The 27,340-nt window shown below is 45.1% G+C and overlaps 1 protein-coding gene across 2 annotated transcripts in view; it reads right to left on the bottom strand.

Annotated features, from left to right (window-relative positions):
- LOC110508606 (voltage-dependent R-type calcium channel subunit alpha-1E) overlaps positions 1-27,340 on the bottom strand; it is a 94,339-nt gene that overhangs the window by 12,465 nt on the left and 54,534 nt on the right. The window contains exons 7-34 of one of the 2 annotated variants that reach the window (XM_036966537.2): positions 21,074-21,264; positions 20,686-20,789; positions 20,440-20,555; positions 19,656-19,709; positions 18,739-18,810; positions 18,284-18,487; positions 17,852-17,964; positions 17,457-17,569; positions 16,233-16,364; positions 15,777-15,846; positions 14,101-14,218; positions 13,730-13,797; positions 13,496-13,563; positions 10,905-11,717; positions 10,418-10,761; positions 10,077-10,224; positions 6,575-6,704; positions 6,421-6,480; positions 5,875-5,981; positions 5,395-5,406; positions 4,928-5,024; positions 4,597-4,757; positions 4,231-4,368; positions 3,413-3,614; positions 1,433-1,597; positions 836-946; positions 623-703; positions 235-354 (exon numbers count right to left, since the gene is read on the bottom strand). In XM_036966537.2, the coding sequence (XP_036822432.2) occupies positions 235-354; positions 623-703; positions 836-946; positions 1,433-1,597; positions 3,413-3,614; positions 4,231-4,368; positions 4,597-4,757; positions 4,928-5,024; positions 5,395-5,406; positions 5,875-5,981; positions 6,421-6,480; positions 6,575-6,704; positions 10,077-10,224; positions 10,418-10,761; positions 10,905-11,717; positions 13,496-13,563; positions 13,730-13,797; positions 14,101-14,218; positions 15,777-15,846; positions 16,233-16,364; positions 17,457-17,569; positions 17,852-17,964; positions 18,284-18,487; positions 18,739-18,810; positions 19,656-19,709; positions 20,440-20,555; positions 20,686-20,789; positions 21,074-21,264 (4,112 nt within the window). The remainder of the gene's footprint in view (positions 1-234; positions 355-622; positions 704-835; positions 947-1,432; positions 1,598-3,412; positions 3,615-4,230; positions 4,369-4,596; positions 4,758-4,927; positions 5,025-5,394; positions 5,407-5,874; positions 5,982-6,420; positions 6,481-6,574; positions 6,705-10,076; positions 10,225-10,417; positions 10,762-10,904; positions 11,718-13,495; positions 13,564-13,729; positions 13,798-14,100; positions 14,219-15,776; positions 15,847-16,232; positions 16,365-17,456; positions 17,570-17,851; positions 17,965-18,283; positions 18,488-18,738; positions 18,811-19,655; positions 19,710-20,439; positions 20,556-20,685; positions 20,790-21,073; positions 21,265-27,340) is intronic. The other variant, XM_036966538.2, reaches the window with a different exon arrangement.

Genomic DNA, 27,340 nt, shown 5'->3' with positions numbered 1-27,340 from the left:
ATTTATTAAGTCAAGTAAAAAAAAAAAATTGTGAGTGGTAGTTCTCGACTTGCTATTTGACTGCGAAAGTGATCTTAACTCAGAAAAGGTTGGTGGTTCATCATAGAGTACTGGGACCAGGGACATACAAAGAAAAGACGTGTATATACAAAAGAACACCATGTATATGAACAAAGTTGGATATTTATTAAGTGGACATGAGAGATGGTAAAAGTAGGGGAGAACATGGCTGACCTTAAAGGATTGTACGAAGGTCCAGAGCAGGATTCGTATGGTGTAGCCCTGCCTCAACAGCTTGATCAGCCTGGCAGCCCGGAACAGCTTCAGGAAACTCATATTGAACGTGTTTATTGACTGAGATAGACAGACCATAGGAAATATAGAGAGGTGGAGACGACAAGGAATATACCGAAAGGAGGAGGGTCCGGGGAGAGAGAAGGTGGTAGAGAAATGACAAAGACAGATATAGGCAGATAGATTTGATTGAAAGTCACTCAAGTGAACGAAGTGAGTATACTTTAATAGCCTAGTTTTTACTGAGAGAAAAAGCTTTACAGTACTACCACCTTGGGAATCAGAATTGTTATAAAGTAAAGGTTAGGGAGCTAGAGTGAAATATCACCTGTAAGTCCACAATGATCTCAGTGATGCTGCCGAGCACAGTGATGAAATCAAAAATGTTCCAAGTGTCTCGAAAATAGTTCTGTCAGGGGACAAATGAACACCATTGTAAAATGTTGAACGGAAAGGATTATGTCTGTACATGCCACCACGTCATTGGATCAGTTAATTACATTTTGCCAACAGTTGACTAAAGTCCTACTGTCTTGCTCACCACAAAACCAAAGGCCATGATCTTGAGGATACACTCCAGGGAGAAGAGAACGGTGAAGGCCGTGTTCAGGTGCTTCAATACTGTATCATACGCTGCCGGAGCGGAGTTGTACTGCAGATGAACAGGACACAGTCAGGGTAATAGCGGGATGTATCAAACAGTGAGCAGGTTGGCATTTATTGAGATGTTTCATGTACTGGAGGCAGCTCTGCAGAATAGTTACTAGCCAAGTCATAAAATCTGAGTTTAAACATAACCCTAACCTTAACCACACTGCTAACCCTAATACCCAACTCTAACCTTAAATTCAATTTTAACCTATTTGTATAGGTTTTTAGTAGAAACCTCTCAGTTCTGCCTACAGGGTACAGCTCGTGACAATAAATGTCAACCTCTGCAGAGCGATGGCAAAGAAGAGGGTAACATATTTAATACAAAGAGTCTGAGATGTGTAATATTAAACTGTTATCAGCCAAACAGGGGCACACTGGGCTTTCTCCTATGGATTTGAGTCTTTGAGAGTGAAACTAGTTTCAATCAAAGGCCTGCACATATGTCATGTTTATAAGCTCTGTTAAAAAGATATGGGTTCCATACCTTCATCATGAGCACCACAGTGTTGAGGGCAATCATGACCAGCACTGTGTACTCAAATGACGGTGACACCACAAAGTGCCACAGCCGGTACTGGAAAGTCTGTCTGTTCTGAGGCATATAGCAGGTCAGGGGCTTGGCACTGATGGTAAAGTCAATGCATGCCCTCTGATGGAGAGATAACAAAAAAGAAGAGGGGGACAAATCAGGAATGAATCTGTTACGAGTATTGTGATCAATATAAAGTGTATATCTGATCAAGATGCCAAGATGGTTATTGTAGGTGAATCAATTTCATGAACTCCTGTAATTGTACAGCGCATTCGGAATGTATTCAGACCCCTTGACTTATTCCACATTTGGTTATTTTACAGTGTTATTCGAAAATGTATTACATTGTCCCCCCCCCCCCCCCCCTCATCAATCTACACACACAATACCCCATAATGACAAAGCAAAGACAGGTTTTTAGAAATGTTTGCAAATTTACAAGAAAAAATAAAAAACCTGAAATATCACATTTACATAAGTATTCAGACCCTTTACTCAGTACTTTTTTTAAGCATCTTTGGCAGTGATTACAGCCTCGAGTCTTCTTGGGTATGATGCTACAAGCTTGGAACGCCTGTATTTGGGGAGTTTTTCCCATTCTTCTCTGCAGATCCTCTCAAGCTCTGTCAGGTTGGATGGGGAGCGTCGCTGCACAGCTATTTTCAGGTCTCACCAGAGATGTCCGATCAGGTTCGGGCTCTGGCTGGGTCACTCAAGGACATTCAGACACTTGTCCCAAAGCCACTCCTGCGTTGTCTTGGCTGTGTGCTTAGGGTCAATGTCCTGTTGAAAGGTGAACCTTCACCGAGTCTAAGGTTCTGAGTGCTCTGGAGTAGGTTTTCATCAAGGATCTCTCTGTACTTTGCTCTGTTCATCTTTCCCTTGATCCTGACTAGTCTCCCAGTCTCTGCCTCTGAAAAACATCCCCACAGCATGATGCTGCCACCATGCTTTACCGTAGGGATGGTACCAGGTTTCCTTCAGATGTGACGCTTGGCATTCAGGCCAAATAGTTAAATCTTAGTTTCATCAGACCAGAGAATCTTGTTTCTCATGGTCTGAGAGTCCTTTGGGTGCCTTTTGGCAAATCTAAGCGGGCTGTCATCTGTCTTATACTGAGAAGTGTCTTCCGTCTGGCCACTCTACCATAAAGGCCTGATTGGTGGAGTGCTGTAGAGATAGTTGTCCACAGGAACTCTGGAGCTCTGTCAGAGTGACCATTGGGTTCTTGGCCACCTCCTTGACTAAGGCCCTTCTCCCCCGATTGCTCAGTTTGGCCCGGGCGGCCAGCCCTAGGAAGAGTAATTTAAAAATTATGGAGGCCATAATGTTCTTGGGGACCTTCAATGCTGCAGAAATGTTTTGGTGCCTGTCCCCAGATCTGTGCTTCGAAAAAATCCTGTCTCGTAGCTCTATGGACAATTCCTTGGTTTTTGCTTTGACATACACTGTCAACTGTGGGAACTTATATAGACAGGTGTGTGCCTTTCCAAATCATGTCCAAACAACTGAATGTACCACAGGTTGACTCCAATCAAGTTGTTGAAACATCTTAAGGATGATCAATGGAAACATTAGGCTCAAATAGCTCAATTTCGAGTCTCGTAGCAAAGAGTCTGAATACTTACTGTAGGTAAATAAGGTATGTGTTTTGTATTTTTAATACATTCGCAAAAAATGATTAAAACCTGATTTTGCTTTGTCATTATGGGGTATTGTGTGTAGACTGATGAGGATTTTGTTTTATTTAATCCATTTTAGAATAAGTAACATAATACTGTAACATAATAAAATGTGGAAAAAGGTCAAGGTGTCTGAGTACTTTCCGAATGCAATTTATTTGTGTTGTAAGAATTTGTGTATGAGTGATGTATGTTTAAGCTACAGTAGACTGGGAGTGCGTCTTCAACATGGCGCTTTTCTGTCCTGTACCTCATTTTTCTCCAAGCTGCACTCCTCCATCATTTTATCCCCCTGCTCCTGGAAGGTGATGATGATGAGAGCAACAAAAATGTTGACAAAGAAGAAAGGGAAGACCACGAAGTAGACGACGTAGAAGATGGACATCTCCATCCTGTTGCCCCGACTTGGACCCCTGTCCTCCTCTGTCACATCCACAGAATGCTGCAGCACCCTGGAGGGAAGGAGAGAGAAAGATAGAGAAAGAGAGAATAGTAACAGTCTAATGTCTAAACAGTCTCTCTGAATCTCCTATCAAATGGCATTCATTTGGTGTTAGAGCATACACTCTTAGAAAAAAAGTTGCTATCTAGAACCTAAAAGGGTTCTTCAGCTGTCCCCCATAGGAGAACCGTTTGATGAGCCCTTTCCACAGAGGGTTTTACATGGAAACAAAAAGCGTTCTACCTGGAACCAAAAAGCGTTCTACCTGGAATCAAAAAGTGTTCTACCTGGAACCAAAAAGGGCTCTACCTGGAATCAAAAAGCGTTCTACCTGGAACCAAAAAGGGCTCTACCTGGAATCAAAAAGCGTTCTACCTGGAACCAAAAAGGGCTCTACCTGGAATCAAAAAGCGTTCTACCTGGAACCAAAAAGGGCTCTACCTGGAATCAAAAAGCGTTCTACCTGGAACCAAAAAGGGCTCTACCTGGAATCAAAAAGGGTTCTACCTGGAACCAAAAAGGGCTCTACCTGGAATCAAAAAGGGTTCTCCTATGGGAGACAGCCGAAGAACCCCTTTGGAACCCTTTTTTCTAAGAGTGTAGGGCTGGGAACATCAGGGACTCACTGCGGCCAGCCCTCTCCAGTGGAAACAGTGAAGAGGGTGAGCAGAGCCCAGCAGACATTGTCATAGTGGAACTCATGTCTCTTCCACTCCCTCTTCTTCACTTCCTTCTTGTCTCGAGCGTAGTCTATGTAATAACCTCTGTAGGAAACAGAATGGTGGTTAGGGGAGGGAGCCAGAGGAGGTTGGGATTCCTCCGATCACTCACAAAATGGGGTGGTATGTGGATGATCACGACTTAATGGTATTTATTGATTCATTTGATTGTGACGAGATAAATTAGTAAGGTCAATGTGTATATCTTTGTTCCAGTGTGCGTATTGTAAGAGGGAACAGCGGGCAGTGTGTATATATGTGTGTTTGACTCACTGGCACTCCTTCTCTGTGTCCATGGAGCTGTCTGTGCAGTAGAAGAACTTTCCCTTGAAGAGCTGCACGGCGATGACAGCGAAGATGAACATGAAGAGCTTGTAGACGATGAGGATGTTGAAGACGTTCTTCAGGGATGTCACCACACAGTCAAACACTGCCTGTATAGGAGAAGGAGAGATGATAACATAATGACAAGGTAGCACAAATCAAAAGTACAACCCCACATTCCCTGGAAATTCCTTGAAAGTTTTGAATGTAGAAGCCAAGGTCTACTAAACATTGCCATGTTGGCAGATGAACATAAATTAACATATACACAGTACATTACCTTGAGTTTGGGGAGTCTCTTGATGGTCTTCAGAGGTCGTAGGACTCTCAGGACCCTGAGGGACTTGATGGTCTTGATGTCTCTGCCTTTGTTGTTCCTGTTGATGTAGACATGTGTTTTAGTGTACTGTGGGGACAGGGAAGACACACGCATGCACGCATACATGCACGAGCGAGTGCAAGTACACACACACACACACACACACACACACACACACACACACACACACACACACACACACACATTAACAAAAAAGATCTCAATCTATCTTTCAATGACAAACAATACTATAAAGAACATTTTCAGAGTAATATGAATTCACTTGTACTTTTTAGCTGAGTGGGAAGTATCAGACAAAAGACATGGCGAATCGTGTACAAGAAGTATGGGAAGTACATGAGAATTCTATGAGAAGTGTATGACAAATTGCACATGACAAGTATGAGAGTGAGAAGTGTTTGCTTTACCCAATCACATTCCTGGAAGCCCCAACAGTGATAAATTCCCCAGGAACAACAGAGAAATAGAAGAACAAATAGAGATACACAATGAGGATCACAGTTACAGCCATATCCACAACAGAGAAATCAACACACAGTCATATCTATATATAAGGCAGGGGAGAAGCACAAGTTCATTAATCTCGCAACCCAGAACGGAACATTTTGTGCGTTAGCTAGCTAGCTAGCTACTTGATTACGTTACTAGTCTGTTAGCCTACAAGAGACTGAAAGATATTTAACATGTTCACCTGTCAGAGGGGAAAGAGTTAAACAAAGACATAAGAAATGTCATATTTATATCACCGCACGAGGCATCAACCAGAAGATGCATGTCAGACACTTAGTTTTATACATTTGGAGATATGCTACAGTGCACTGTATAATATATGTGAGCCAGTGAGTCAGTGTGATTACTAATCCAGCACCAGAAGTATTGTGACTCACGTCAGAGCGAAGGCGAACAGAGCTCCCACCACCACGATGAAGTCCAGAATGTTCCACAGGTCACGGAAGTAGGAGCCGTCGTGCAGAAGCAGGCCCAGGTCAATCATCTGGAGGACACAAGCACACACCCACATACACAGGGCAACATAGATACACACACACACATAAGACAACATAAGTTACTACACTGAAAAAAACGTTACAAGTGTATTTCCGTGCATAGTTTTAGGAGGTTCATAATTGATCATTTCTCTTTGAGTATCTCACCTTTATGATCATTTCTCTTTGAGTATCTCACCATTATGATCATTTCTCTTTGAGTATCTCACCTTTATAATCATTTCTCTTTGAGTATCTCACCTTTATGATCATTTCTCTTTGAGTATCTCACCTTTATAATCATTTCTCTTTGAGTATCTCACCTTTATGATAATTTCTCTTTGAGTATCTCACCTTTATGATCATTTCTCTTTGAGTATCTCACCTTTATGATCATTTCTCTTTGAGTATCTCACCTTTATGATCATTTCTCTTTGAGTATCTCACCTTTATGATCATTTCAAAAGTGAAGACTCCAGTAAAGACGTAATCAAAGTAACGGAGAACCTAGAAAAGCACAAACGCATCCGACAATTACGTGAGAGGAAATACACATCTTCACGTCACTGACACAAACATTCCAGATTCGTAAGGAACTTACCCTGTTTCTGTCAGAGTTGGTGCACACAGGGTCTTCAGCAGCCAGAGCGATGCTGCTAGCCACGATCACCAGCAAGATGGTCATCTCAAAGTAGCGCATGGTCACCAAATAGTGACAGATCCTCCTGATCCTACAGATCAATAAAGAGGAGCGGAGTTGACAGTATCGCAAACACTCATGGTCGCTCATACAGGCTCAGAACAGAGGGTACAGAATTGTACGTAAAGGGGTACAAGCTTGCCACTGTAGTGGTACTCTCTAAGGTAATTGTACCCCTGTAGTTTGTACCTTAAAAGAGGCAATTGTGTACCTTAGGGGACAAGATAGATGTGCCTTTTTAGGGTACCACCACAGTGATAAAGCCGTTTGTTCCTTTTAAGTGGCAAAAATGTACATCTTCTCTATACCAATACCCTCACATGTACACACCTCTCTACAATCCTACTTCTGACACTGATGTAGTGAATTCAGCCCTGACCAGGACTTGAACCTGGGTCCAGCCAACACCTTAACCATTATACCAAGAGATCCGTACCTCTTGACATTGTCTCTCCGTTTTGGGTCAAGGCTAGGCACCACACCCAAATAGGATATTTTTATTCCGTGAATCATATCACAATCAACTTTAACCAGTTGAATGTGGACACAAATGAGGTTATATCTAATTAAGTACGCACATATTCTAATAAAGTTTTCTGGCCACTGACGAAGTCAGCCTAAATATTTTGGCTTAATTTTGTTAAGACACTTCATGACTGGACTTTGAGATAGCAGATTGGTTAAGGGCTTGTAAGGCTACACCTGTTGTATTAGGCGCATGTGACAAATACGATTGGATTTGGATTGAGATTGTGGATCAATACTTTTTAAATACTAAGGAAAGGTACATATAATGAATGTGTCAAATTTGGGGGAAGAAAAGGTCATCTAAAAGAAACATTTGACAACATATCAACAATTCCCTATGTATAAATCTGGAGAATACGTGTAAAGATAACCACACAACATTTGGTGAATGAAGATGCTTCTGAGGCTGAGAATTTTTTTATTTTATTTCTTCCATCACATTCCCAGTGGGTCAGAAGTTTACATAGACTCAATTAGTATTTGGTAGCATTGCCTTTAAATTGTTTAACTTAGGTCAAATGTTTCAGGTAGCCTTCTACAAGCTTCCCACAATAAGTTGGAATTCATATAATGGACATACACAAAATAGTCCAAATTGGTGAAGTGAAATGAAAAAAAATAAAAAATGGAAAAGTTGTGTTTGCATATTTAAGTATTCACTCCCTATGCTATGAAGCCCCTAAATAAGATATGGTGCAACCAATTACCTTCAGAAGTCACATAATTAGTTAAATAAAGTCCACCTGTGTGCAAGTGTCACATGATCTGTCATATGATCCCAGTATATATACACATGTTCTGAAAGGCCCCAGAGTCTGCAACACCACTAAGCAAGGGGCACCATGAAGACCAAGGAGCTCTCCAAACAGGTCAGGGACAAAGTTCAGGGTTAAAAATTAATATTAAAAAATATCCGAAACTTTAAACATCCCACGGAGCACCATTACATCCATTATTAAAAAATTGAAAGAATATGGCACCACAACAAACCTGCCAAGAGAGGGTCGCCCACCAAAACGGATGGACCAGGCAAGGAGGGCATTAATTAGAGAGGCAACAAAGAGACCAAAGATAACCCTGAAGGAGCAGCAAAGCTCCACAGCGGAGATTGGAGTATATGTACACAGGACCACTTTAAGCCGTACACTCCATAGAGCTGGGCTTTACGGAAGAGTGGCCAAAATAAAGCCATTGCTTAAAGAAAAAAATAAGCAAACACGTTTGGTGTTCGCCAAAAGGCATGTGGGAGACTCCCCAAATATATGGAAGAAGGTACTCTGGTCAGGTGAGACTAAAATTGAGCTTTTTGGCAATCAAGGAAAATGTTATGTCTGGATCAAACCCAATATCTCCCATCACCCCGAGAACACCATCCCTACAGTGAAGCATGGTAGTGGCAGTATCATGCTGTGGGGATGTTTTTGGAATCTTGGAATCTGGTCAGAATTGAAGGAATGATGGATGGCGCTAAATACAGGGAAATTCTTGAGGGAAACCTGTTTCAGTCTTCCAGAGATTTGAGACTGGGATGGAGGTTTACCTTCCAGCAGGACAATGACCCTAAGCATACTGCAAAAGCAACACTCGAGTGGTTTAAAAGGAAACATTTAAATGTCTTGGAATGGCCTTTTTAAAGCACAGACCTCAATCCAATTGAGAATCTGTGGTATGACGTAAAGATTGCTGTTCACCAGCGGAACCCATCCATCTTCAAGGAGCTGGAACAGTTTTGCCTTAAAGAATGGGCAAAAATCCCAGTGGCTAGATCTGCCATGCTAATAGAGACATACCCCAAGATACTTCCAGCTGTAATTGCTGCAAAAGATGGCTCTACAAAGTATTGACTTTGGCGGGGGGTATTGACTTATGCACGTTCAAGTTCTCTGTTTTTTTTATTTTTTATTTCTTGTTCGTTTTACAATAAGAAATATTTTGCATCTTCGAAGTGGTAGGCATGTCAATCAAATCAAATGATACCCCCCCCCCAAAAGGCCACAAAATAGGAAAAATGCCACGGGGGTGAATACTTTCTCAAGCCACTATACGTGACAGGCGGTCCTCATGAGACCCAGTTTCATCATAGCGCTTGATAGGTTTTGCGACTACACTTGAAGAAACTTTCAAAGTTCTTGAATTGTTCCATATTGACTGACCTTCATGACTTAAAGTCATGATAGATTGTCGTTTCTCTTTGCTTATTTGAGCTGTTCTTGCCATAATATGGACTTGGTCTTTTACCATATAGGGATATCTTCTGTATACCCCCCTCCCTTGTCACAACACAACTGATTAGATCAAACGCATAAAGAAGGAAAGAAATTACACAAATGAACTTTTAAGGAGGCACACGTAAATTTAAATGCATTCCAGGTGTCTAATTCATGAAGCTGGTTGAGAGAATGCCAAGAGTGTGAAAAGCTGTCATCAAGGCAAAGGGTGGCTATTTGAAAAATCTTAAATATAAAATACATTTTGATTTGTTTAACACTTTTTTGGTTACTACATGATTCAACATGTGTTATTTCATAGTGTTGATGTCTTCACTATTATTCTACAATGTAGAAAATAGTACAAATAAAGAAAAACCTTGAATGAGTAGGTGTTCTAAAACTTTTGACCAGTAGTGTACCTCTGAAGATGCATTATGTGCATTTTGATATTTCTGTACTGCAGGGAACAATATGGTACCCTAACCAATCCTTTTTCTCTGAGAGTGAGAGTGCTGTACAGCTACAGTGCATGAGAGAGTGTGTGCAGAGAGAGAAACACAATAGCCTACGTATACTAAAAGGGAGTCTTTTTATAAAACTGAACTGAATTGATTAGTACCGCAGTAGAATGCATGCCAAGACATGGCCAGGAAGGAGAGTCTTACGGATTGGAGGCCTTGAAGAGGAACATGCTGTCAGGAGGTACAGGTTTGGGCGGGCTGGCCTCCTCCTGTGCCTCCTTCTCCTCCTTTTCCTTCTCCTTCTCCTTCCTTTCAGGCTGGTACACCTCCATCTCTTTGTTGTTGTGTAAAGCTACATGTAAATTGAAGATAAAACCTGTTATTTGACCTGGCTCCTGCCGGGCATGGCAAAACAAGACCATCGTTACCATCCTTGTTCCAGCAGGAAACGGTACAGAACAGTCAATGGCAATTACATTGCTTTCAACAAACTAGAATGTATCAAGCTACGAATGTCGGTCAAGAGCGACTATATGGAAGCATACCTGTCAAAGGGATGATCTCCAGCAGTGGCTGTTCTCCAGACATCTCTATGATCACACTAGTCTGGCTGTCTAGGACTTGGCCTGGCCCCTCACCCTCCTCACGGTTCAGGGAGGCTGGGTTGTTCTCTGAATCATTGACCCCGGATGCTGCCTGGAGCTCTGGGGGGTCTGTGAACTGTTCTGGGGCTGGCTCCAATGGAGGGTCCTGAGACAGGGGCTCACACTGCCCAGTTTCCCCCACCTCGCCCTCCTCCATCTGGGGTGGAGGATCCAACAGGGGTGGGGGTAGGGACTCGGGGAAGTCATCACATAGGGGAGGCTCGGGGATGTCTGCAATACACACTCTGAAGAGGAGGTGTATGGAAGAGAATGTGTGGATGTGTTTAGACACTTAGCCAATCCTAATGTGGGCCTGAAGTCTCATCTCACGAATCACAATGCCTTAACCCTTAGCTTAAAAGAATGGAACATTGCACCACTGTCTTACCTCAGATGCTCTTCTTCACTCTCTAAGTTGACAATGCTGGCTCCTTCTTCCTGGCCCGACACTCCTCCCTCCACCACAGCGACCTCTCCTTTGTCCATCTTCTCCTCTTTTTCTTCTTTCTCCTCCCTCTCTTCCAGTATCTTCCTCTCTCTGCTGCCTGATTCTCTGACCTCCTCATGTGGGGACTCTCTGCTCTTGGCCTCAGCCCGGGCCTCACGATGACGGTGCCTCCTATGCCGAGCCACCCCTCCCTCCTCCGCCCCCCCAAGGCCAGGCCTGAACTTCCGGGCCACTCTGTGCCTCCTGTCCCCACCTGCGGGTCGATGGTGCACTGCTCTCTCCTCAACCAATGTAAACAGAGGCCTAGGCTCAGAGTCTGGAGGTTCCGGCAGCCGGATGGCGATGGACATCGGGGGTTCAGGCATGGGCATGATGCCGGACATGGGCGACTCGGGCAGGTGTCCGGGACTGGTGTCTGGGGAACGGGTGGGTGCACGGTAGGCGGTGGTAGGGTTGTCAGTGGTGTCCTCGGTGGGGCTGCCCCCGAACAGCACCTCCTGGCTCTCCATCTGGCGCCGCTTGCGTAACTGGTTGGCCCTCTGCTCCCACACGGATCTTCCGCCTCTTCCTCCTCCTCCTCCTCCTCCTCCTCCCCCCCTCCTCCGTCTGTCACGGCGGTTGGAGAAGGCGTTGGCCCCATTGGGGGGCTGGTCAGCTCCGCCCGGGGCGCCGCTCTCCTCCTCCTCTTCGGGGACGGCCATACGGCCCCTGTGAATGGCCTTCTTCCTGCGGAGATAGGGCCTCCTCCTCCTCCTACAGAGCACAACACAAAGCCTGTCACTAGAGGGCAGCATCATGCCTATGTCATATGTACACTTACATATCAATGAAAGGATACATCTCAACACTAAATACAGTATAAGCATATTACATATTATATAACATTGTATGTATTCATGTATGTGTGTATGTAAGTCAATAATGAAGTACGAAAATTGCATGACATATATTAACATTTTGACTCAGATATATTGCATATTGTATGGCTAAAGATTCATTGAATTCACACATTGAATTATCATCTAAATAAAACAAACATCCATAAATTCAATTGAAATTCAAATGATGAAAGTACCTGGGAAGAAAGCGCACAAACTCAAAAAGCCACAAAAACAAAAAGGAATAGTGCAGGATTAAAATAGGAAAATACTGTTATATCTAGCAATTAGCTTCTTCTTCTAAGATAAAGGAAATGGAATTAGGTGTCACAGGGGTACAGACAAACAACTTTACTTACGGGTATTCAAACTCTTTTGTAGTCCATGTAATCAATGAGTGATTGGTTGAAAACAAGACATTAGTGATTTTGGAACAAAGACAGAACAGAACCTTGTGACACAGTCCAAAACCAGGTCAAGGGTCAAGGCCAATGGTCAACAGACGTCACCTTAATGCCAGTCTAGTATATTTGGTTATATCTTATTTTTCTTATAATTATATTTTCATATTTGGCTTTGAAGGCTTGATCAATGGATCCAAATCCTGTTCACTTAGAAAAATCATTATTTCCTAAGTAGTGACAGTGGATGTTTTATAAATCTTATCAGATAACAGTGGTTATCCAAGTTACAAATTGTTTCACCTTGACCGTACAGGGGCAGGGTTCGAATTTAGACTTCTATATTTTGTCCTCTCTCTTTCGGTCAGTGCCACATAACAGGCATAGAGTAACAAGACAACATGATGGAAGCAGCATTACATAACATTACACCATAGTACAGTATATGTATCAAAAGCAGCACCATCTTGATAGCGCTGAAGCACAGAGGACTGACACTCAAATATGTAGCAACAGACAAAAGACAGAGTCAGCGTAACGTGCCTGGAGAAGATCAGAGGACAGTACAATCCATGCATCCTTTTCCTCCCTACCTGTACCTGTTACAGAGGGAGCAGAATGGTTGGTGGAGCTTATACACTAAGCACATACTCCGCTTATACTCTATAATTGCCCTGTCATTTGGTTTAATTTACCCGTCGACTGACATGCACAATTAAACAAATTGTAAATAAATAAAAACATGCGTGTATGACTGGCCTGTTATCTTTCTTAATTTACCTGTTGAATGACATGCTCAACTAAACAAAACAAAAAGTAGAATTAAAATCATGCATTATCCTTTAGCAAGTCCCCAGAACAACATCAGATTCATGAGCGAAGATGCTTGTAATCACTGGGATGTGCGCCTCATCCCTAATTTCACTAATGCAATTGCCACTACACATGCTTTGTAACAGGCAGGTACACATACATTATCCACACTCAGAACATGCCTCTCTAACCCTGAAGACTCATCGTGCAGCTGTACGCAAGGAAAATAAACATTCTTCCTAACGCCTACATCACACTCTCAAAGAGAATAGTGGATCCTTGTTTTTCGGTGGGTTTTACGGCTGTGTAATCGACAGATATTGAGAAGGCGTCATGATCACCCCATAGATTCAATCTCCTCCTAATCATCATCAAGACTAGGCTAAAGTAGGTGACTGACCAACTGCCATTGTGATAAAAGTATAAACAGAACACTTACTCAGACATCGGGCCATCTCTGCCTCTGGCGTATCTTGCATTGAAAAACTCCTCTTCCTCCTCTTCGTCCTTCAAAGGTCAAATAAAAACACAAAGTAGTTTACATCCCACAATTAGTTTATGATATCGGGCAGATATGGCCTTAGGTTATGACCCTTACACATTTCTTTGAAAGCACTTATTTTAATTTAAAGATACCCCATTCCGTTAAAACTCTTAAAACAGTACTACACACCTTGGTGAGTTCCTGTGCGTTGGCAAGGTTATCCACAGCGATGGCCAAGAAGACATTGAGTAGAGTATCTGTTCACAGTATGGTCAAGAGTCCTAACAGGGGTGGATGAAACTGAAATACATGAATTAGGTTACTGTCGGACAGTTCCACAAAACATCTGAAATACGTTTAAAACAAGTGGAATCGCTTGAAAGGGTTATCCCCTGGGTTGTACTCAGTGCATCTTTTCCCCCAATAAATCAACCCTTGACCCTACTACCACTTTAGGTCTATGCTACAACTTTCAAAGAAAAAGAAAGATACATGTAAACCTATCGAGAATGTGAGCAGAATCTGTCAATTGTGGTTAGCAGGATGTTGAGCAAGGATACAGTTCCCAAACAGGGTGAGCACTATGAAGTATATGGAGGACCACATGCCGTACTGCACTCCTCCTTGGGAGCGGATGCCATTGTACATCACCTCATTCCAGTCCTCACCAGTCAGAATCTAGATTGAAAAGTACAAGATCTGTGATGATCAGCCTCTTGAAGTCTGAATGAAAGTAATACGCAAACAGAACGCATAAAGTGCATTAGGAAAGTATTCAGACCTCTTGACTTTTTCCACATTTTGTTACATTACAGACTTATTCTAAAATGGATTAATTGTTTTTCTTTCTCATCAATCTACACACAATACCCTATAATGACAAAGCTAAAAACCTGCTGCACAGCATATTTTCAGGTCTCTCCAGAGATGTTCGATCGGGTTCAGGTCTGGGCTATGGCTGAGCCACTCAAGGACATTCAGAGACTTGTCCCGAAGTCACCCTTGCGTTGTCTTGGCTGTGTGCTTAGGGTCGCTGTCCTGTTGGAAGGTGAACCTTCGCCCCAGTCTGAGGTCCTGAGGGCTCTGGGCTCTGGAGCAGGTTTTCATCAACAATCTCTCTGTAATTTGTGGGGTTCATCATTCCTTCGATCTTGACTAGCCTGCCAGTCCCAGCCTTTGAAAAACATCCCCACAGCATGATGCTGCCACCACCATGCTTCACCGTCTGGATGGTGCCAGGTTTCTTCCGGACGTGACGCTTGGCATTCAGGCCAAAGAGTTCAATCTTGGTTTCATCAGACCAGAGAATCTTGTTTCTCATGGTCTGAGAGTCCTTTAGCAAACTCTAAGCGGGCTGTCATGTGCCTTTTACTGAGAAGTGGCTTCCGTCTGGTCACTCTACCATAAAGGCCTGATTGGTGGAGTGCTGCAGAGCTGGTTTTCCTTCTGGAAGGTTCTCCCATCTCCACAGAGGAACTATGGAGCTCTGTCAGAGTGGCCATCGAGTTCTTGGCCACCTCCCTTACCATGGCCCTTCTCCCCCGATTGCTTAGTTTGGCCGGGCGACCAGCTCTAGGAAGAGTCTCGGTGGTTACGACCTCTTCCTTTTAAGAATTACGGAGGCCATTGTGTTCTTGGGGACCTTCAATGCTGCAGAAATGTTTTGATGCCCGTCCCCAGATCTGTGCCTCGACACAATCCAGTCTCGGAGCTCAATGGACAATATCTTCAACCTCATGGCTTGGTTTTTGCTCTGACATGCACTGTCAACTGTGGGCCCTTATATAGACAGGTGTGTGCCTTTCCAAATCATGTCCAATTCATTGAGTTTACCACAGGTGGACTCCAATCAAGTTGTAGAAAGGGAAAAAGTCTGAATACTTTCCGAATGCACTGTGTCTTATAAAATGCTAACACACAAATACATTATGGGCCATAATTGAATCACATCGTTAACAGGGTTCGTTCTCCCTGCAGAGTTAATCATGTCAGAACTAGTATTATTTGATTTGTCTCGGAAACCCAGTTTATGGTTTTGATCAAACATTCTTCCATATTTCACAGCTCTGACATGTATGTGCATATGTGTATGTATGGGATGCTAGTAGATGGAGGGGGAGGTGGGCAGTGTTGTTCCATTCAGGCCCTGGGGGGGGGGGGGTTGCGGGAGATATACCCGGGTAGGTTATGTGTGTCACCATGGAGAAGCCAGTGAGAGGGACGGTATGAGCCAAACCTGGAACACTGTCATGATAGCAGCTGGAAACGTGTCAAAGTTGGCAGGAGTGTAATCTTCAAAGATGAACCTGAAGGGAGAGAAAGAATGGATGGGCAGATATGACCGGGGAAGAGGAGGAGGAAGAAGTGGGAAGAGGAGGAGGTGGAAATTGCTATTTTCAACTAGACGTGTAATTTCAGGTCTATCATTCCATTTCCGACGCAGCAAAACAAAACATGGCAAGCTCCCAGCTGCTTCGGAAGTTATATTTGTAAATATATACGGTGACGTGATGATGGGCAATACACATCATTGGTCAATGAACAGATCAACTGAAAATAAATTCATGGGACCTGGGACTTGTGCATACCAAAACATACTGATGTCCTAATATTGGTGAAGCACTGAATCACTATCCTGAGATCAGTGACCCTCGTATCTAATAAGTGAACCCAACCCTCTGGTTGTGCTCACCTGCCCCCAAAGAGCTGCATGCCCAGCAGGGCGAAGACGACGATGAAGAGGAAGATGAGGAAGAGCAGACTGATGATGGACTTCATGGAACTCATAAGAGACACAACCAGGTTCCTAAGAGATGCCCAGTACCTGGTCAAGAAAAAGGAAGAAAAGGTTCACATACAAAATAGACAGACCTCAACATCTTCTGTTTGCCATTTGAATGTATTTTGGAGAGTAATACATTGTACTTCCAGCAGTATAACTGATGCTGATCCCTACATTTACATTTGAGCAATTTAGCAGAAGCTCTTATCCAGAGCGACTTGCAAAAGGTCATTCATCTTAAGATAGCTAGGTGAGACAACCACACATCACAGTCGTAGCAAGTACATTTTCCCTCAACAAAGTAGTTCAGTGCTAGTAGGAAAAGACAGCAGTAACACTAATGCTGACCCTACCCTAACCTTTAACCTAGAATGGTAATACATTATACTTACAGCAGTAACACTAATGCTGACCCTACCCTAACCTTTAACCTAGAATGGTAATACATTATACTTACAGCAGTAACACTAATGTTGACCCTACCCTAACCTTTAACCTAGAATGGTAATACATTATACTTTCAGCAGTAACACTAATGCTGACCCTACCCTAACCTTTAACCTAGAATGGTAATACATTATACTTACAGCAGTAACACTAATGCTGACCCTACCCTAACCTTTAACTTAGAATGGTAATACATTATACTTACAGCAGTAACACTAATTCTAGAATGGTAATACATTATACTTACAGCAGTAACACTAATGCTAGAATGGTAATACATTATACTTACAGCAGTAACACTAATGCTGACCCTACCCTAACCTTTAACTTAGAATGGTAATACATTATACTTACAGCAGTAACACTAATGCTGACCCTACCCTAACCTTTAACCTAGAATGGTAATACATTATACTTTCAGCAGTAACACTAATTCTAGAATGGTAATACATTATACTTACAGCAGTAACACTAATGCTAGAATGGTAATACATTATACTTACAGCAGTAACACTAATGCTGACCCTACCCTAACCTTTAACCTACAATGGTAATACATTATACTTACAGCAGCAACACTAATGCTGACCCTACCCTAACCTTTAACCTACAATGGTAATACATTATACTTACAGCAGCAACACTAATGTTGACCCTAACCCTCATTCTGGTTGATGTCCCACTCACTTGGTGATCTTAAAGATCCTGAGGAGTCTCAGTGCCCTCAGGACGCTGATGCCAAAGGACATGCCAGGCCGGAAGAAGCCCCACACCACCTCAAAGATGCTGCCAACTATCACCTGCACGGGAGAGACACCACGCAACATTCAAACACCACAAGGGAAGTTTAGACAAACCTTTATCATTAAGAACACGCATTAGTCAGCAATATAGGACAGTATCACATAACAATAGCACTTAATTGTTCATATTGTTAGAAATGAAACGTCTTGTTGTTTTTCCTAACTCCCTAACATAACACACCTCGGTTCACCCGTACAACCATAAGAAAATCTTATGCTGCCACACGTCTAAGTCCTGGTTCACCATCAGCTAACATGGAGTAGAATGAATGAACTCACTCCACAGTCGAAGCAGTTGAAGGAGGAGTGGAAATAGAGGCGGAATCCCAGGCCGTACATCTTTAAGAACATCTCTGCCAAAAAGAGCCCCAGGAAAACAAACTCCGCATAGTCTGAAGAAAGAATAAATCATTATGAATCAAAGACTGGGCAAATGTTCACAGTCTTTCCTCTGTTCAAACCAAGCTATTTAGCTTTTTTTCATGTTATAAACTCTGCACGACAGAAGAACCACATCTCCATCGTCTAGAAGTATATTTGAAAGCCGTCCAGATTGAATTGATAGTTTGCTACTGTTACTGTAAATACACCACATATCCTATACTTAGGACTTGGAGTTTCTTCTGAATGTGCAATCGTTGTTGTAAAAAGGGCTATAAAGACACATTTTCATTCATTGATTGGTTGATTGACAGTCCAGCCCAGACGTACACAAGAAGGTGGAGAGCCATTCGGGCTGGTTGTGATGTACGATGGCCACACAGATGGTGTTGAGAGCCACCAGGCTGAGGACAGTCCAGTAGAAGGTGTCGGTCTTCACCATGCGCCGCAGGGAGATACGCAGCATACGCTCCTTACGACGTATATACGCCACCGGGCCACGCCGCACTGTACGGATCCGCATACGAGGTGCTCCTGGGGCAGGAAGAATGAGAAGAGAGGAAGAGAGGATGAGTAGATAGAAAGAAAGAGAGCGAGAGAAAGGACACGGAGAAAGAAGAAGGTCAGGGCTGGAGAGGAGAGAGAAAGGGTGTTGAAAATAATAGATATGTCAAATCAAGGTCAAATACAGTAGATAATAGGGGAAAGAGATCAGAAATGGAGGTGGAGAGAAAAACAGGAAGTTGCCTAAATATGAGGATCTGGGCTGTGTGTTCCTCTCTCACCTATAGTGGAGATCTCTGCATCCCCAGGACCTCCTCTATGCTTAGCATTTTTACTGGTGGCCCGCTTCAGCACTGAATACACACACAACAGAAAATTAGGACAAACAGAGAATATCCCCAATAGTATGGATAGAACAACAGATGCTTATAAGCATAACGGCACAACATATTTCACTTTCCAGCCATTTCGTCCATAAAGAGTGACAAACTAGTTATAGAGATAATTATATATTAATGGATGTAAACGGTAATGTTGACGTGCTAACTTTCAGGCAAACTGACTGAAATACTTTGAACATGAGAGGAAGGAGGAAGAGCCAATTAAATGTGGTTTTAATGATGGACACCTTTTTGTTAGGTTGATAAGGTACGGTGTAAATGAAAGTGTCCTTATGAACCATTCTCGTTTTCCAAAAAGGAGTGAGACTAACAAAAACATGATATAAAAACAAGACGGTTGACATACGATATATCACTACAGGCGTGCCCCAAGCCATTTTCACCTTGCTGTTCCCAAGACACCCGCGATGTTCACACAGTAATCAAAGCAAATTAACTTCTTGAGGTTTTTACGGTATATTTTTCTCTGAAAGAGGTTTAGCCTTTTCACTGCAATTTTCAATTGTCTGCTGCAGCTCTAAGCTAATGGAGGTCAAAGAGGAACAAAATGTCTGCCTTTGTTTACAACTGCAGTTAAAGTGTAGTGGATGGAGAGAGGCAGGGCAGAGGATCACTGGTTCAAGCCCAGTAAGGGGCATTTGGACAGTAGAGGAAGCAAAGCTCTTAGCAGCACCTCTGACCCCTGTTACATAAGGATTTACTGATGTGAACGTGGGAGGAAAGGTCTTCCGCACAATTGAATTCACCATTATGGTGGTAACTCCTCTCAATGAATTGTGTTTTCTGGTGGTTCTTACCATCTAAAGCAGATCTCCCTGAATTCTTGTTCTCCTCAGCCAGCATCACCTCCTCTGAAACAATGGGGTGAACATGTCATTGTCATCCACACAAAGTGAATTCCAGGTCAGTCATAAAGTGCTCCTGAAACATAAACAGGGCTCTCTCTCTCTTTCCCTTAGCACTCTCAGATGATTGTTAGCAAATCATGGGGCCAACCTGTTTAAATGTAATATTGAAATGATTTTATTAGCACTACAAAGGTGAGTATTTGGGCTGAATGCATAGTGTTGATGCTCTGAGAGAGGGAAGAACTCATCATCAGGTAAGAGCTCATCCAGGGCTCGCCTGGTAGCTAACTTTTCACTTTCAGGGCCCTGATGCCGCCCTGCAGAGAGGGAACACTTATTGATTTATATGACTAATGCATACATTCAAACACACACGGACGCACAAGCACACACACACACACACACACACACACACACACACACACACACAGACTCGCACTCACACATTTACACTTGGGTCAAGGAGTCCGCATCACCTTCCTCTCAACCTCTACTTGCGTGGGAGAAAGATACTGTAGATTGCCATTATAGCACTGCAGCTTCACAAAGTCCCCCTCCATCAACACATTCACCAGGTAGCTCCATCCACATATTCACCAGGTAGCTCCATCCACATATTCCCCAGGCAGCTCCATCCCGGCAGATCCACTTGGATCTTATAATACATACATTTTTGCATTTTATGTAGTTATCTCGGGTGGTAGCGGTTGTAAGGTAACAAACAGTACAGTACCTGCTCGGTCTATCCAGGCTCTGTATCCATTGAGTTCTCTCTCCACCTGCTGTTGACGTCTCAGCTTCATGAAGGCTCTCCTGTTCTCCACCCGCTCCCTCTCTTTGGCAAACTCCCTACACACGCAGGACATGAGGAAATCCATTGTTTCCTCTTCTAAAACACTCATAAAATCACACACAACATTCCACATGGGCACGCACACACACACACACACACACATACACACGGCTTTTATTTACTCACCCAGAGAGGACTCCCAACACCAGGTTGAGTACGAAGAATGAGCCAATAATGATGAGAGGAATAAAGTACATCCAATTCCACATAGAGCCCAAGGCATCGTTGGTCTAAAGGAGGTACAATAGACATGTATAAGGTACATAAATACAGGTACAGACTTAACGCTTCACTGCTGAAGAGTTACTATGTAAGAACAAGGGGCTACGCATTCCCTGGAAATCAAGCACAACGCGGAAGCTGTGCCATAATGCTGTGCGCCGGGGACGCATCCCACACGCACATTGTGGGTTATTTCCACCGGACTTCATAGCCCCTCTTTGATTATCCCTTACGTCAATGTCTCTACCTTATAAATAGTTCCTAAAAAATACTTTGAGTGATCTGTTCTCACATTGTAGAGTACAGCTGTCCACCCCTCCATGGTGATGCACTGGAAGACAGTGAGCACAGCGAACAGGATGTTGTCAAACTGGGTGATGCCGTTGTTGGGGCCAATCCATGACCCGATGCAGTCATACTTCTCCGGACACTTCCTCACTCCGCAGGCAAACTCCACCTCGGTTGTATCCATCGTCTCATTTTCTAACACAGGACAAGGCAGGGGTTGTGGTGGTTAACGTGTAGCTAGCTTGTTACTTTCTACACACTGGGTTTGATTCCCATGGGGGACCAGTTGGAAAATGTATGCTCTCACTACTGTAAGGGTGTCTGCTAAATGTAAAAAAAAATTATACTCCATTGTTTGTAAACAAAGTAATTGAGAACAAACACTGTACAGCCTCAAAACATTGTTAAAACGAACATGTCGATACCATGGATGGTCAGTCCTGGCATCCATAGCTCTGTCTATGAATTTGAGAGTGGTTACATTTCTCCAGCCCCATCCCTCAGCTGTTTACCAAAACAGTGGTAGGGTAAACACTGTTGTTCTTTGAAATGCAGGTTGCTCTTCAAGAGGGCAACACGGTTTAGGAGTAGTGGATGTCTAGAGCGTCAACCTTAATTACAACAGGAGAGCTGTGAAAAACGGACATTCTGTTTCAGCTAACCACCTCAGGGACCGGTCATCAACATCACAGGGGTCAATGCTGCTTCGTGAATTGAGGGTTGAGAAATACACATTCTGGAGAGATCACATCTGACTGTGTTAAACCATATTTATTAAAAATACTATATTTGGTTTGTGTGATTACAGAGTAATCATTGTTGGCTAATTAAAAAGGTAGCTAGGGAGCCCAGTTGGGCGTATTAAGGGACGGATTCCAATTTACAGAATGGATACATCGAGGAAAATGGGGGAGTGTCATGTTCAATTTTAGTCAAGGGGAGGGTTTGGGGTCATGTAATTTGTAATTGATGAAACGTTTATATTTCTCTGTGTTATAGAATTAGCTGCTTATTAGGCTATATATCGATGTGTGCCTGATGCCGTCCCTCATCTCTGATTCTCTGCTGGGCATGCAATATCAAGTGCGCCTATATGCTATTTAGTGTGGTCTCAATCAAGTCATCCATAGCCTATAGGCTACGAAGTGCACGCTTGGAGAAGCACAGAGAAAAATTATATGTATAAGATAACTGATGGGATGGTGTAAATTAAACTAGGCTTTATTACACACGGAAATGGGCTGCTCTTTATTTGTGTGCTGCCTTACCAATGGCTGTGCTGCGTAGGCCTACGGTGGTAGTTCAGGAGGAGAGTGATAGGTTTCTACCAAAAATAGGTTTTGATTGGGCCTACTCCAAAAAATGGAGGACCGGAGGTAAACTTTGACAGCTTGCTACTACTATCATTGATTTGATTAAAAACAATGTTTCTTGCCGCTTATGTTTTTACCTCACAATAAGCCAGATTCAAGTAACTTAATGTACATTGTGGTGGCGCGGCACAATCAATCGAAAATGGACAGCTGATGGAGCTGAAAGTAGTCCAATTCTAGTAGGCATAATTTATTTCAACCTTCTTAATTTTAATTAGACTTTAATAACAACAAGAGGGTTTTGTGTTGGAGCCTATTTCTTCCTATTTAAGAAAAAAGAGGTAGGCCTACCTGTTTGAGAGACAAAATTAGGCTATAGGCTGCTATATCCATAGATTTGTTGGTTATTCTTCCACCCACAATGCACTCTTCAATTATTTAGAGTCTAAGTGTTACGATCTACTAGGTGTGGTGGGTGGAATCAGGCGCAGAGAGCAGGGTTCAGTCGTTTTCCTCAGATTTATTCCCCAGCGCAACAAAAACAGTCACGCCAACACACAGGGCGTAAATACGTTGCTAGTCCAAAACAACAACAGGACTAAACAGTCCGGAGAATAAATACAATAATAAATCACACCAACAAAACACAGAGTAACAAAAACAAGCCCGCACAAATACCCAGCGGGCCTAGTGCCCTTAAATACCCTACAAACAAATCCTAATACAAAACAGGTGTACCCAATTAACCAATAACCCAAAACAAACGGAAAGGGAATCGATGGCAGCTAATAGGCCGGCGACGACGACCGCCGAGCACCGCCCGAACAGGAAGAGGCACCAACCTCGGCGAGGTTCGTGACAGTACCCCCCCCCTGACGCGCGGCTCCCGCAGCGCGCCGACCCCGGCCTCGAGGACGACCCGGAGGACGAGGCGCAGGGCAATCCGGGTGGAGGCGATGGAAATCCCTCAAGAGGGAAGGATCTAAAATGTCCCTCCCCGGTACCCAGCACCTCTCCTCCGGACCGTACCCCTCCCAGTCCACGAGGTACTGCAGGCCCCTCACCCGGCGTCTCGAGTCCAGAATAGCTCGTACTGTGTACGCCGGGGACCCCTCGATGTCCAGAGGGGGTGGAGGGACCTCCGGTACCTCACTGTCTTGTAGGGGACCAGCTACCACCGGCCTGAGGAGAGACACATGAAACGAGGGGTTAATACGATAATAAGAGGGAAGTTGCAATCTATAACACACCTCGTTTATCCTCCTCAGGACTTTAAATGGCCCCACACACTGCGGCCCCAGCTTCCGGCAGGGCAGGCGGAGGGACAGGTTTCGGGTCGAGAGCCAGACCCTGTCCCCTGGTGCGAACACCGGGGCCTCACTACGGTGGCGGTCAGCGTCTCTCTTCTGCCGTTCACTGGCCTGCCTGAGAGAATCCTGGACTGCCCGCCAGGTCTCTCTAGAGCGCTGTACCCACTCCTCCACCGCAGGAGCCTCGGTCTGACTCTGATGCCACGGAGCCAGGACCGGCTGGTAACCCAGTACACATTCGAATGGCGACATATTCGTGGACGAATACCGAAGAGAATTCTGGGCTAACTCTGCCCATGGGACGTACCTTGCCCATTCTCCTGGCCGGTCCTGGCAATACGACCTCAGAAACCTGCCCACTTCCTGGTTTACTCTCTCCACCTGCCCATTACTTTCGGGGTGATAACCAGAGGTAAGGCTGACCGAGATCCCCAGACGCTCCATAAACGCCTTCCAAACCCGAGATGTGAACTGGGGACCCCGATCGGAGACGATATCCTCTGGGACCCCATAGTGCCGGAAGACGTGGGTAAAAAGAGCCTCTGCAGTCTGTAGGGCCGTAGGGAGACCAGGCAATGGAAGGAGACGGCAGGACTTAGAGAACCGATCCACAACGACCAGAACGGTAGTGTTCCCCTGAGAAGGGGGGAGATCAGTAAGGAAATCTACCGAGAGATGGGACCATGGCCGTTGTGGAATCGGGAGGGGCTGTAACTTCCCTCTAGGAAGGTGCCTAGGAGCCTTACTCTGGGCGCATACCGAACAGGAAGAGACATAGAGCCTCACATCCCTAGCTAAGGTGGGCCACCAGTATTTCCCTCTAAGACCCCGCACTGTCCTATCGATCCCCGGATGACCCGCAGACGGTAGTGTGTGAGCCCACCGAATCAACTTATCACGAACACCAAGCGGTACGTAACTTCTGCCAGTCGGACACTGTGCAGGCGCAGGTTCAACCCTCAACGCCCGCTCGATGTCCGCGTCCACCTCCCATACCACTGGGGCCACCAGCCGAGAAGCAGGAAGGATGGGAGTGGGTTCGATAGACCGGTCCTCAGTGTCATAGAGACGGGACAGCGCGTCGGCCTTAGTGTTGAGGGAACCTGGTCTGTAAGAGATCGTAAATCTAAAACGTGTAAAGAACATGGCCCACCTAGCCTGGCGCGGATTCAGTCTCCTCGCTGCACGAATATACTCCAGATTACGGTGATCAGTCCAGATGAGAAAAGGGTGTTTAGCCCCCTCTAGCCAGTGTCTCCACACCTTCAGGGCCTTTACCATAGCTAGTAACTCCCGGTCCCCCACATCATAGTTCCGCTCTGCCGGACCCAGCTTCTTAGAAAAGAAAGCGCAGGGACGGAGCTTCGGTGGCGTACCCGAGCGCTGAGACAGCACGGCTCCAACCCCAGCCTCGGACGCATCCACCTCCACTATGAATGCTAACGAAGGGTCCGGATGCGCCAACACGGGAGCCCCAGTGAACAGTGCCTTCAACTGGTTGAAGGCTCCATCAGCCTCTGCTGACCACCGCAAACGCACCGGCCCTCCCTTCAGCAGTGAGGTAATGGGCGCTGCTACTTGGCCAAAACCCCGGATAAACCTCCGGTAGTAATTGGCAAACCCTAAAAACCGCTGCACCTCCTTTACCGTGGTCGGAGTCGGCCAATTACGCACGGCATTAACGCGGTCACACTCCATCATCATCCCCGAGCTGGAAATGCGATAACCCAGGAAGGAAACGGCTGGTTTGGAAAACACACATTTCTCAGCCTTGACGTATAGGTCATGCTCCAGCAGTCGCCCAAGAACCTTGCGCACCAGGGAAACATGCGCGGCGCGTGTGGCAGAATAAATCAAGATGTCATCAATATAGACTACCACACCCTGCCCGTGCAAGTCCCTGAGAATCTCATCTACAAAGGATTGAAAGACGGCTGGAGCATTTTTCAACCCATACGGCATGACGAGGTACTCATAGTGGCCTGATGTGGTACTAAACGCTGTTTTCCACTCGTCTCCTCCCCGAATACGCACCAGATTATACGCGCTCCTGAGGTCCAGTTTTGTGAAGAAACGCGCTCCGTGGAATGATTCCACCGCCGTAGCGATGAGAGGTAGCGGATAACTAAAACCCACTGTGATCGAATTGAGACCTCGATAATCAATGCACGGACGCAGACCTCCCTCCTTTTTCCTCACAAAAAAGAAACTCGAGGAGACGGGTGACATGGAGGGCCGAATGTACCCCTGTCTCAGAGCTTCCGTGACATATGTTTCCATAGCCAGCGTCTCCTCCTGTGACAGTGGGTACACATGACTCCGGGGAAGTGCAGCGTTCTCCAGGAGGTTTATCACGCAATCCCACCGTCGATGGGGTGGTAATTTGGTCGCTTTCCTCTTACTAAAAGCGATAGCCAAATCGGCATATTCTGGGGGAATGCGCACGGTGGAAACCTGGTCTGGACTCTCCACCGTCGTGGCACCGATGGAAACTCCTAAACACCTCTCTGAACACTCGTCTGACCACCCCTTAAGAGCCCCCTGTTTCCAGGAAATAAGGGGATTGTGAATAGCCAGCCAGGGAACCCCCAACACCACCGGAAACCCAGGTGAATCAATAAGGTAGAAACTGATCCTCTCCCTATGATTCCCCTGCGTTACCATGTCCAGCGGAATCGTGGCCTCCCTGACCAGCCCTGACCCTAGCGGTCGGCTATCTAAGGAGTGCACGGGGACAGGTGGGTCTATCTGCACTAACGGAATACCCAATTTACGGGCGAGTCCACGATCCATAAAGCTCACAGCTGCGCCTGAATCGACTAGCGCCTTATGCTGAAGAGAGGGGAAAAATGCAGGGAAAAAAATTAACAAAAACATGTGACCAACAGGGAGCTCTGGGTGAGTTTGGTGCTTACTCACCTGGGGTGGCCGAGGAGCGCTCTGCCGACCATCTCGACTCCCAGAGGGACTCCTCCAACACCGGTCCGAAGTGTGTCCTCTCCGTCCACAATAGGAGCAGGAGGAGCCCCCTCTGATCCCCCTAGATGCAGCTCCTCCCAACTCCATCAGAGTGGGAGTGGGAGAGCTGGACGGTGGAATTAACAGGACCCCTTCTGAACGCCCGCGGGCAGCTAGCAGGTTGTCCAATCGAATAGACATGTCTATTAGTTCATCCAGGGAGAGAGTTGTGTCCCTGCAAGCCAGCTCCCTGCGGACGTCCTCCCGGAGACTACACCGGTAATGGTCCATCAGGGCCCTGTCATTCCACCCAGCACCAGCAGCTAGGGTCCTAAACTCCAACGCGAAGTCCTGCGCGCTCCTCGTCTCCTGTCTGAGGTGGAACAGTCGCTCACCCGCCGCTTTACCCTCTGGTGGATGATCGAACACTGCTCGGAAACGGCGAGTGAATTCCAGGTAGTTGTCCCGAGCTGAGTCTGGACTGTTCCAGACTGCGTTAGCCCAGTCCAGGGCCCTGCCCGTTAAACAGGAGACGAGGAGGCTCACACTCTCCTCACCCGAGGGAGCCGGACGCACGGTAGCCAGGTAGAGCTCCAACTGGAGCAAAAATCCCTGGCACCCAGCAGCCGCTCCATCGTACTCCCTCGGGGGGGAGAGACGTAGTGCGCCGGACCCAGAGGACGATGTAGG

The sequence above is a fragment of the Oncorhynchus mykiss genome, chromosome 28 (genome assembly GCF_057628025.1).
Source record: "Oncorhynchus mykiss isolate SJ-2025 chromosome 28, ASM5762802v1, whole genome shotgun sequence".
In the NCBI taxonomy this organism is placed as follows: Eukaryota; Metazoa; Chordata; class Actinopteri; order Salmoniformes; family Salmonidae; genus Oncorhynchus; species Oncorhynchus mykiss.
This window is presented reverse-complemented; position numbering and strand designations above follow the sequence as displayed.